The sequence below is a fragment of the Pinus tabuliformis genome, chromosome 7 (assembly GCF_031772625.1).
Source record: "Pinus tabuliformis cultivar Carrire ecotype Pingquan chromosome 7, CPIR1, whole genome shotgun sequence".
In the NCBI taxonomy this organism is placed as follows: domain Eukaryota; kingdom Viridiplantae; phylum Streptophyta; class Pinopsida; order Pinales; family Pinaceae; genus Pinus; species Pinus tabuliformis.
Window position 1 is genome coordinate 1,626,007,420 of NC_142293.1, and position 12,643 is coordinate 1,626,020,062.

The 12,643-nt window shown below is 37.2% G+C and overlaps 1 protein-coding gene across 1 annotated transcript in view; it reads left to right on the forward strand.

The window, feature by feature from the left end:
- Positions 1-2,062: 2,062 nt before the first annotated feature.
- Positions 2,063-12,643, forward strand: part of LOC149254466 (cleavage and polyadenylation specificity factor subunit 3-I-like) — a 124,533-nt gene continuing 113,952 nt past the window's right edge. The window contains exons 1-2 of the mRNA XM_089460171.1: positions 2,063-2,521; positions 3,015-3,112. Of these exons, the coding sequence (XP_089316297.1) occupies positions 2,369-2,521; positions 3,015-3,112 (251 nt within the window). The 5' untranslated portion in view covers positions 2,063-2,368. The remainder of the gene's footprint in view (positions 2,522-3,014; positions 3,113-12,643) is intronic.

The window sequence follows — 12,643 nt, forward strand, 5'->3', positions numbered from 1 at the left end:
TTTTCTCATGTAGAGATTTGATTAGGTTGAAGTCACCTGCAAGAATCAATAGAGAGTCATGGATAAGGATTTTATGAGCCCGAATGTTGTCCCAAAACTCTAATTTCACCCCCACCACATGAGGGCCATACACCGTAGACAAACTCATAATTTTCTTCGAACCAAGATAGCGAAAGCTTCCTGTAAAAATACGAGGGTTGGCCTTCCAGTCCTGAAAAATTACCTCCTGCGCATTCCATAAAGTCGCCAAACCCCTTGCGCTACCTCGAGCATCAATAACCATCACTTCACAACCCCTCCAACATTTAACACCTATTTCTTGCATTTTACACATCAAAACCTTAGTTTCTTGGAGAATAACCTAGGCAAGCTTTTCAAAGTTTATTCGTTCCCTTAGGTATCTTTGTTTACCCTTACTATTAATCCCCCTAATTTTCCACATGATAATTTTCATGAAGACAAATTTTGGAACACTAGAAAGAACTCCGAGATCACTGTTGCTTGCCCAGAGTTAATTAATTGTTTGTCAGTGCTATGGAGGACTTCATGCACCGATTTTTGACCTTTCCTTTTAGTCTCCTTAACAAGTAAATCTTTACCTTTTTCCTTTAAGACTCGATTAGCAACACTATCCTCCGCCTAGTGCAGACCCCTTTTACTCTTCCATCGTAGTCAAGTCTGTGCATAATGTTCCCTTTACTCCATTGATAATTCAGACAAATCTTACATTGCCTACCCATTAATGAGGTCAACCAAATCTCATTCCTCCTCCTCCAAAGTGTCTAGGTTCTCTTTCATCAATGGTAGAACTTCACCTATCCTAAGAAGACCTAAGAAATTTGTTGATTGATTCTCTTCTTTTGACAATTTCCTCTTTTGAGCGAGTTTATCCCTAGCAGTCTCCAAAATTGTGTCAATCATCAAAATGTCATCAGGCTGGGCAAATTCCTCCTCCATACCTTCTAGAGCTACGAATGTATTTTTGTCCTCTACTTTCATTTGAGGCTAGGTGAAACATTGCCCTTTAGTATTCTGACATTGCGATGTGACTTTAGTGAAACCCTCTAATGTGGTTTTCAACCCTAATTCCTGCTGTTCCTTCTTCCTAATCAGACAATCTTGAAACAAATGGTCGTGCTCATGATGGCGGCGACACTGAAAACGATACATGTTCATAGTCTAAAGGTTGGGACCAAACCTCCCCTTGATGCTCTAAGTCTATTGACTTTGGTAAAGGATGAGAAATATGCATATAAACATAAAGCCTGACATAAGACACATTTCACCCCCTTTTAGTAACCTCCAAAATCTTCACAAAATTGCCTATAACATTCCCAATACCCTCCAAAAATTCTTCCTTGTTTGGATTAAAGCATTCTTCCCAATGCTGCATGTACAACCTTGCATTACTCAAAAAATAGGAACCAAACTAAAAAAATCCTATTCTTCTCCTCCAGGCTTGAGAAAATCACTGTAAAAAAACCTTTCGACCCTAATTTTACATCCACCTCTTCTTTGTGTTGCCATTTCTGTTGTATCTATCTTTCTAATTCTTTTTCAGATGACCATCCTCCCACAAATTTGCAGATAAAATCATAGTCTTATATATGAGAAAACTTAATACTTATATATGAGGAACCTTAAGTTTGTTAGTAAAGTCATCAAAGTTATTTAATAACTTCAATGTGTAATGCCATATCAAGTGAAGACTCTCAATTACTTCTTTGATTATAAATTATTCAATAAAAAATATAATCATTCCACTTTTTAAATAAACTATCGAAAAATTCACCAATATTATCGAGGCCACAATTTCGCCTAGAAAGCTATTTTTTTTTCGCGGGAATCCAACCATTTTGTATTTCAAAAAAATCTAAAAATTTCTAAGATTTATCAAAATCTTACAAAAATTTTCGCTACGTTTAAAACAAAATTATACCTATACGATTAGTAATATAAATTACGAATCATTTTATAATATAACTTCAATATTTCAACCCAACCTTCAGCGTATAAATCAACAACTATCTAATAAACATTGTCCACACAAGAACATACTTGTTAGAGAAATTGCACTCGCTTTGTTTAAAGACGACGGTGACTTAACTAATTACTTTTACCGTTTACAGATCGATTACCTTGGACATCCCAGCCTCTTTCCTCAACAAAAACTAACATTCCTAACTTCACTGCAATGATGAATTTTTGGACTGGAGAGCTTTTCATTCTTTGTCCATGTCAAGTATATCGTTGAGAAAGCCCAGTATCTCTCCCATTTTGCTATTTAACTTTACTGTAGATATACACACGTTATAAAACATCTGAGATTGTCTGTACAGTAGAACTTTCATCCGAAAGGAAACCAGCCATGAGTTCAACAGCAGCTTCCGGGCCTTCATTGAAACGGAAGGAGTCGATGGTTGCAAGGGAGGGAGACCAGTTGATCATCACCCCTCTTGGTGCGGGTAATGAAGTGGGTCGCTCCTGCGTTTACATGACATACAAGAACAAGACTGTTATGGTAATCCCATTTCATTTGTTTCCATTTCGCTGTTTTTTTATTGTTACCACATTTCGACTGGTTCTCCCCCAGTAGTGTATACAAAGTCGAAAGCCATTTCTGAGACTGTTAAGTTAGGTATTAGCAATGGTGCCCTAAAGACTGATATGTTAGGTATTCAGCAATGGTGCCCTAAAGACTGATATGTTCTGTATTCAGCAATGGTGCCCTTAAAGACTGATATGTTATGTTATGTTATTCTTTATGTTCAGTAATAGTGCCCTAAGTGGGATTGATGGACGTATTCTTGAAATTTATCTTAACATAACAGTCCTTGTGAAATGGGTTAAATGCTTAATTTGATTTAACATAATTTGTGTAATGTGGATTTTCAACTGTTGATGGGATTTTACTTTAACATGAGTCTTTGGGGAGCTCTGCCTTATATATGTGCCTGAATTTGTGATTAGACTGCACAAAACTGATGATTTATTCATGTATTTTGTATTTGCAGTTCGACTGTGGTATCCACCCTGCTTACTCTGGCATGGCTGCTTTGCCGTATTTCGACGAGATCGACCCATCGACAATTGATGTCCTCCTTGTCACTCAGTATGTATTCAGACCGAGAGTTCATTAGAGTCTGATTTTGTTTTCTATAATGGGTGGTACCGTGGTTGAATGTAGGCTTTTTGGACATTGATTTCTTTTGGGTAACCTGCATGGTCACGTTCTATGATGTGTGATTCTTGATGTATTCTTTATCAATGAAATATAAGATGCATTTTTCCAAAAATACAGTGAAAAATAATATTATCCAATACATTTTGTCGTCCTTCGCAATGCAACGAATCATCTTTCATGTTCTAGTCTACAAATGAATAGCTTTCTGAGATTTAAGTGATATTTTCATCCGGCATTTATTTCCTATGAAAACTTCACCAATGTAGCCATGTCTGCTCATAGAGTTCACTCACCGTCGAGTATTATTATCAGCTCCGATTTTACAAGATCTATATCACTTATCCTTCACCAGTGAAAATTCTGGGATATTTTTCTTTGTGTGAGTTAAAGTTCCCTTGCATCAGAATTGCTTATTTGTTGGATGCTTCTGATGAACCAAATCCCCCTTATCAGGGGTTTATGCCTTGAATTGATGCCATCATGCCAATAGCTTTAGTGAATGTCTTGAATTGATTCCAATAGCTTTAGTGAAGCAAAGTCATCATTGTTTAGTTATACCACAGCATTTAATGTTCAAATTTGTGAATCTAGCTACAATGCAGAAAAAACAAATAAAACTGGGTCTCAATGCATGAAGTTAGATTTATCAAACATGGAAATTGTTATGCTGTACTATCATGTAATAAAAAATGTGTACATTTTCCTTGTTTCATACAAATATTTGCAATCAATGCTATTCTTGACCCCGAGCATTCACAATAACTTTATGAATGAGATGTGTGGCAGTATCCTTGTATGGCTGTCTATGGCAGTGTCCTTATGACAGTATGACAGTGATACTTATGATAACTACAATGCTTGACGGTGATATGACATACATGCTCTTGTGACAATGATATGGAGGTAGACCTATTAGAGGTCGCGTCGAGGGCTTCTGAATGCTTCTATCTTGGGATGGCCCTAGGAGGCCTAATGTGATTGATGTTTAAAGCCCTGTGTCTCATTCTCATTGTACTTTGTTCTCAGCTGAACTTTTGATGAATATCTAAGAAGAAGAATTTGGTTGGGTTTTTCCCCTTGTGGGGTTTTGCTACAATCTCTGACCTAAATCTTGGTGTCTCTATTGTGTATGCTTTTCTTCTGTTGTTCCTTATTGTTCCGCTGCATTGTTGATGTTATTTTTCTCTCTATATAATTGCTTATGATGACAGGGGGTGAATGTAATGTGTAAATCATTGAAAAAGTTTAAAAATCTGATTATCTAAAGCAAAGAACAATCTAGCCCCAAAATTAACATAATACAGACAGGGGGAGCACATGTCAAGAAGTATTGTAAAGACGCAGTTAGGGGGAGCACCCCATTTGACATTGATGTCAAAGGGGGAGAGAATACGGAAAGGGAGAAATGGCAGGAGTATTGCCATCAATGACAAATGGGGAGATTGTTGAGATGCTGTCATTGATGTCAAAGCAATGATCAAAGTTAGGACTCCTGCTCATATTATTTCCACAATTTGTAATGACAGAGGTGAAGAGCCGAGCTATGTTGGTGTGGAAATGTAGAACAAAGTTTTTGTTTGATGTCATCTCATTGCAATAAAAGGATGACTCTCAAGAAGATTGCCCCTGGTCCCTCTGCTAAGAAAAACAAGAAGGATCGAAAATCTGATACCAAAATGTAAGAATTTCCAAATGGTATACAGGAACAACATGAGGAACAAACCCAACATGTCTTAGCGTGTTTTGAGGTTTGACTAGGTTTGATTAGACGTTTCAGTTGGGACAGCAATGTGCCACATCATGACCACAACTGCTTTATGCTGATGCAGTCATCTCTCGAGTAAAATGCTGAGCCCAAAGCATATGCATGTGCACAATCATAACATGGAGTGTCATTATGCTCATAGCCTTCTTTTGTTGAGTAGGGCCTACAGTGCGATAATATTTTGATTTTGCCACAAGCTTCCGATCCAACCAGAAATTACAATATGTATACTTGTGATTATTCCCATCTGCATTTATAATTTGCAATGCCAGGAAATGAATTTGATGGCCGAACTCAACTAAGGATTGTTCTTCGCTATTAGATTCATCAACATGCTAGGCGTGTGGAGAAGCTCAGACTTGTTCTTTCTTTGCATTGACAGATTATTAAATAACACAAACATGAGGCTGACCATTGATATGCCCAACTGAGGAGATCGCTCAATTGTGACAGCCTGAGTGGAGTGAACATGGAACGAGTATGGGTTATGTCAGCCCTCTACAATGAGTAAGCATAGAGGACACCTTATATGTTGTCCTGAGCACCATATGAAGGTTTTTTCGTTTCAAATGTATAGGTGGAGTGTTATATATGTGGCCAAAGTTGAATTTTCACAGAAGAAAAACAACAATTTGAATTAGATATTGATAGAACTTGTCTCGCAGAGCAAGGAGATGGAGCAAACGACTTGGTAGTGAACAAGTGTTGCAAGTTGCGGGTTAGGTCGTGGGTGTCATAGATTGTTGATCACAACTGTAGGTCACAAGTCAGGTCATGGATTCCAAAGGATTGTAGATCAAAAGCAAGTCATAGGTCAAGTCGTGGTTGCGAAAGGATCACTTATTACAACCGCAAGTCACATGTTAGGCAGTGGGTGTCGGAGGACGCAAATTTTAGGCTTTGGTTGCGGGTTGTTAGTTGGGTTGCAAGCTGCAATAAGACTTATATCACATGGTGGACTACGTTGTGCTGTCTTGTGACTACCAAGGTACAACATGCAAGTGTTTTGTGTATCAAGGAAGCCGTGAGACAAGCTGAGAGCACTCTTGCTCAAGGAATAGATTGTTGAGTAGATAGATCCCCAAACTTGCTGTAGTTGCATATCTGTGACAAAGGCCGAGATTTGTTGGAGAATGTATTTGTTCTTGTATAGACCAGGATGAGCTTGTTAGAAAACTGGAAAGGCAGAAATATTTTCTTATCTTGACAATTACTTGTGATATACTTATGTTCTTATTTACTTTCTTTATATTCTTCTTTTATCTTCTTCTCATCAAGCAATCATCAAAATAAAAACATGAAGATCAAGGACACCAGATATAGGCACTCAACCAGGGCTAAAGGCCCTATATAAGGGAAAACCTAAACCTAGTCACACTCTTCCACTAGTAGATCCAAATCAAACTTGAGACACTCCAAGACCTTAGACCAAACCAAAAGGCCTTCCTCCTCCACCAAGTCAATGTTCTAAGATGATGAAACAAATACTAGAAGTCAACTTTTGTCAAACTGCTTCAATCCAACTTCAAGTCAGAATTTCTGCCTCCCAACTTCAGAATTTCGGCCCCTGGCTTCAGAATTTTGGCCCTACTGCATCCCTGCAACTTCGACCATCCTGCAACTTCAATTTATTCACATGTGTGAGATAGAGACAAGATAAAAGGGTCTTCTTCATTTGTTAGGGTTTCTCCTTCTTCGCTTTAGGTTTTCTTCTTCTCTATTGCCTTTTTATTACCTTTTTCTCTTCTTCGAATTGTAGATCGAACTTTAGCGTGTGAGTATCCAAATGAGATCGAGTAGCTGCTAATTTATAGTTATTTCTGGCTCCCAAATAGGCCGACTTGTCTTCCTTGAGGCCAACTTGGTGGAGGAGGCCTAAATAACTCAATTTACATCAAAATAAATCTCTTTCTTGATAAACAAAGCCCACGAAGGGTCTATTACATGATGACATGGACAAGGGCTCTTAACATAAACCTTAGAATCCTACAGTGGAGGCTTTGACCTATTAATCATTGACCCAAGCATGAAACCCATGCTTTAATAAGTCAATTTTTTTTACAATAAAATTTCTCTTTCTTTCTTTTGACAAATACATTACATTATGACTCAAATATAATTATGAAGACCGACACTAGTTACATTCTTCAACACTCCCTCTTAACTAGGGAGGTATTCATAATTACATATATATAGAGGTACATGAAAGATCTCAAAATGATATGCTCTATGAAGAGTCACAACTCACGCAGTGCTACAAATTAGATACTTGAATAGTGTATTCTAATCGGGTGGGACTAAGTTGTGTTCCAAGTATTAGCCACTCTAGGTACCATCAGGCTTTAGCTCTAACACCAACTCAGGGATCTAGGTGCATATCCAAGGTCGTAGCTCCAAGACCAACGCCACCCTCCCTACTTCGGGATCTAGACATCATCACAGGACGACCGTCAGATGTCCTCCCAAGCATCTCATCACCCCAAGATGCTTGATCTCTCCTTGTTAAACTAGATAGATCGACCAATCCAAGCATGCTTCAAACATTCAACCTTCTTATGGAGAGATCTGCACAAACATAACCCCAATTAGCAATAAAATTTCACTATACATATTTAACACAAATCTTTGAGGTCCTTAATCATCCTGATGCTACTTAGCTCATCATCATATCAAACACATCTAGTCAGAAGCTCTACTTCTTCAATTTTTCAGCAACACCAAACTCAACCTCGACACTTCTTCCAAAAATATCCAAGACTTGTTCACAACTTACATGCACCCAAAGATCTATTTCAAAAGTTTTATATTGACTATTACAAGTGTTTTGTCATAAACTCTAATTCACCAAACCCTAATAATCTAGGGTTTTATCATATAGCCTAGACATCAACAACAAACCCTAAAAGGGCAGGGTTTCATAACATCAACAAATCTTGAACATCAAGAAAGTAGGATTTCATCATAGGTTCTAGACTTTATCACCAAACCCTAAATGGACTAAGCTTCATTATTATTGTTAACATACCCTAAGCATTAGAAGTTTAGGGTTTTACAGTGAACCCTAAGGTTAGGGTTTTATCAAAGACAAAATGACATGAGATAGAATGATAATGGTAGATTCAATCTAGTGATTAATCAACCTATCAAGAATCTTAGTGATTCAAAACCCTATACATGAGAGAGTTAGTAATATGAAGCAAATTTCAAAATGAAGAATATTCATACCTTCTTTTACAACAAGTTAAATCAAATCAAACATACCTTGAGTTGTTCTTTAACAAACCTTGTAGAGTTTCTTTAGCAACAAGCCTACTTTCATGACACAAGTCTTTTCTTGAAGTTTCCTCCATAACCTTTGTGTATTCCTACAAGCTTTCCTACCAAGGAAAAAAACAAAGAAAGGATTATGAGTATGCAATACAAATAAATCTAGGTGTGTGGAGGAAATCAAACATGAAAGAGGAAACAAAGAACAATATACTTATCTTTTGGTAAAATGGTGAAGGCTCCCTCTTAATCCAATCTTTCTGAGGGATACCTACAACTTATCAAAACAATTCAAGAACTTCTAACAAGACATATTAGATCTATGAATTCTAGAAATCAAAACATAAAAGAAAACATTACAAAACCTAAGGTAGAAGGATATGCAAGGGATAACATCCCTAAGTGACTTAAGAAAATAAGTCTTTGACTTCAGATTCTTCAGTCTTGTTCTTCTTTGGTGGAGCTTCATCAACAACATTTGCATGTTCTCTTTCTCTCTTTTTATTCCTTGGATTTTCAGGACATTGACTCTTGTAATGTCCCATCTTATGACAATTGTAGCATTCAATCTTTGATAGATCAACCTTCTTCTTTGGTCCTTTGAATTTCTTGTATCCTCCCTTCTTCTTGTGATTAGTAGAGTATGCATTGGAGGTGTTGTCCTCATCTTCTTCCTTCTTATTATTTGCTAATGAGATGCGGGCTTCTTCTTGACTGCAAGCATTCCACATTTGTTCAAAGGATGGTGTGTCCTTCCAACTACTAATACCTAATGCAAAAGAGCTCCATGATTTTGGTAAACCCAATAGTGCAGCAATTACAAGTTTTTTCTCTGGCACAACTTCATCAATGGCTTGGATTTCATCTCTTATTCAAGAGATTTTTACAAAATAGGAGGACACAATGTCATCTTTCGTCATCTTTATTGTTCTTAGTTCATTCTTGAGACTAGCTATTTGTCTAATGTTCTTGATGGTGAATAGCTTGGAGGGAGATTCATACATCCCTTGTGCAATATCTATATTAGATATGTAGGGGATTAGGTTTTCCTTCACCCCATCCACAATTAGATTCATGGCCAAGATGTCAGTTTCCCTGTACTTTTCTTTTCTTGCATCATCTGTTGGTTTCTGAACTTTACTTAGAACAAAATCCAGTACTTTGTGCTTAGCAAGGATGAGATCGATCCTCTTCTTCCATGCTCTATAGTTAGAGGCTCCTTCTAGCTTGTTTTCTGATTTCATTGAGGTTGCCATAGACTTTATAATGTTTTCCTTACTAAATAATAGGTTTTCCTCTTCTTATATGATCCTTTTCTTTGACCCGTTCAATATATCTTCAAGCTATCTTTTGCTTTCCTCCTTCACCTTAGCTCTGATTCCATGTTAGAAAACGAGAAAGGCAGAAATATTTTCTTTTATTGGCAATTACTTGTGATATACTTATGTTCTTATTTACTTTCTTTATATTATTCTTTTATCTTCTTCTCATCAAGAGATCATCAAAATAAAAACATGAAGATCAAGGACACCAGATATAGACACTCAACCAGGGCTAAAATCCCTATATAGGGGAAAACCCAGTCAAACTCTTCCACTAGTAGATTCAAATCAAATTTGAGACACTCAAAGACCTTAGACCAGGCCAAAAGACCTTCCTCCTCCACCAAGTCAACCTTATAAGATGGTGAACCAAATACTAGAAGTCAACTTTTGTCAAATTTCTTTAATCCAACTTTAAGTCAGAATTTCGGCCTCCCAGCTTCAGAATTTCGGCCCCCAGCTTCAAAATTTTGGCCCTACTGCAGCCCTACAACGCCTTCCTGCAGCTTCAATTTCTTCGCACGTGTGAGATAGAGACAAGATAAAATGGTCCTCTTCCTTTGCTAGGGTTTCTCCTTTTTTCGCTTTGGGTTTTCTTCTTCTCTTCTTGCCTTTTTCTTACCTTTTTCTCTTCTTCGATTTGTAGACCGAACTTTAGTGTGTGAGTATCCAAATGAGGTCGAGTAGCTGCCTATTTATAGTTGTTTCTGGCTCCCAAATAGGTTGACTTGTCTTCCTTGAGGCAGACTTGGTGGAGGAGGCTTAAATAACTCCATTTACATCAAAATGAATTTCTTTCTTGATAAACAAAGCCCAAGAAGGGTCTATTACATGAGGACATGGACAAGGACTCTTGACATAAACCCTAGAAGCCTACAGTGGAGGTTTTGACCTATTAATCATTGACCCAAGCATGAAACCTATGCTTTAATAAGTCAATTTCTTTTACAATAAAGTTTATTTTTCTTTCTTTTGACAAATACATTACATTATGACTCAAATATAATTATGAAGAGTCAAGACCGACACTAGTTACATTCTTCAACAAAGTTGAGACCATATGAAGAAGAAGAAAAGTCAAGTGCAGGCCAGGCGGTTGTAATAAGCATTGAGAGTGCAAATTTGAAGATCTCATGGTGAAGTGACTATTAATTGTGATAGAAGGAATTATTGAAGACCCAAAAATTGACAACAAATCCAAAGAACGACTTGGAGTTGAGTTGGTGCTCAGCTGGGGATTGAAGTCTCTTGTTGGTTGGTGCCTGTGGATTTTGCTGATTTGGTGCTCGTGGATTTTGCTGATTTGGTGCTCAACTAGGAGATTGGAGTCTCCTATGGGATGGTGCCCACGAATTCACTGAGTTGGTGCTCAAGTGGGGATTGGTGCCTACAAAAGTTTCAGTTGGAGCTGATATACTTGATTATATTTTTTATATATTAAGAAAATATTTTCTCTCAACTATAAATATTTTGTGTTCATGTGTTCAATCTTGAATTGTTAATGTCATGAATTGTTGATGGTTAAAAATTGGTTAATTGACAAAATACTGATTCACCCTCCTCTCAGTATTTCCAACACGAACTGTATGACCCACTTATCAATGAAATCAACCTCAAGCTCCTAGAACTTATAACATACATCCGAGCTTGAGAGCTAAAAGAATGCAACAACTTTTCCTTTTTTGTTCCTTATCAACCTTTTTTGACATTCATGTGGCTGAATAGCCATGAGATTATCTCAATGAAAGGCATCACAACTGGTTTGGTTGCTACTGTGAAGACCAAATCTCTTAGGATTTTGATAAACTGCAACATTTGGGTTTATTTCATTTGGTGGTAGTGTGAGCTCTGGGTTAGTTTGTTCTTTGAACATATTATAGATTTCACCCCATTGATAACTAGTACCTGAGTCAGTTTTACATTTAATGTCTCCATAGAATGGCCTTGTGGCCTTTTCTTCTTTTGGTTTTGTTGATGTTTCCTTACTAGGCTAATTTCATGAATCACCTGCTTCTACTAATGTGTCTTTTAGTGGGCATATTTGTATTGTGTAGCTCATCCATGTCGAGAGCAACATAAAGAAGATTAGAAAATTTGCAAGTATAGTGTGCCCATGACTATTTCATTGCTAGTTTCTTGGTCAGATTTAAAGTGCATCACTCAAAAAAAGTGATGTATGTTCTTGAGAGGATTTGAGATTCCTTGAGGTCCCTAGGTTGACCTTACTAAAGAAACCAATGTGTCTTGCTAGATGTAATTTTGCTCGGTTGTCATGGGAAAGAAATCTTGGAGGAATGTGACAAAAGTCCAAGCTCAACAAAACTATACTTATTACTTTAAGAAATGGAAATCAACTAGGCATGTTGCTTGGGTAGGCTAACCTCATCATAATTCCATGAGGAAGCTTGATGGCTACATTGTGATGGGAGGTTGCCATGAGAGGACTTAATTGTGCCAACTGCTTGAAATAAAAGTGACAAGGTTTGAATAATCTAGGAGTTAGGACAATGATTGAAGAATGGATTAGGCAAGCATGACTAGAGCATCCACATGATTTTTCTTTCAATTGGGGAAGAAATGGTAGCCATAGGGCAAGGGTATGTGTGAGGCATGAAACTGTAGAAATGAAGGAAAAACAAAGGACCCATTGATGTAAACAAAGATGATTTAATGCTTTAAGGAAAGTGTAACTCTTACTTTAATTGTGATTGAATTTGTAACTGAAAGGTGTACCTAGTTGAAGGAGACAATTGTTGGTAAATGATTCGATCATGTAGTGGTGTTGTGCCTTCTATCTCCCCTTTGATTACAATCAATAGGTGGCTAAGGATCTACTTGTGCAACAGTGAGAGGGTAGAGCTCTCATGTAAAGAAGGCAAAACTCTTACTCCCTTTTACTTTTACCCTAGTGCTTTATAATGTGGGATATTATAACCTTTACCTTTTAATTGTTTACCTCCGCATGTGCTTTGATAAGTCATCCTTTTATTTGCACAATAAAATGATAATAAAACTTTTTCTTTCAAGACTTATTGTTCCCTTTGAAACTTTCCTTGTGTGCTTTGTGATGGGATTGATCATTTTTTCTAATTGTGTATCCATGTG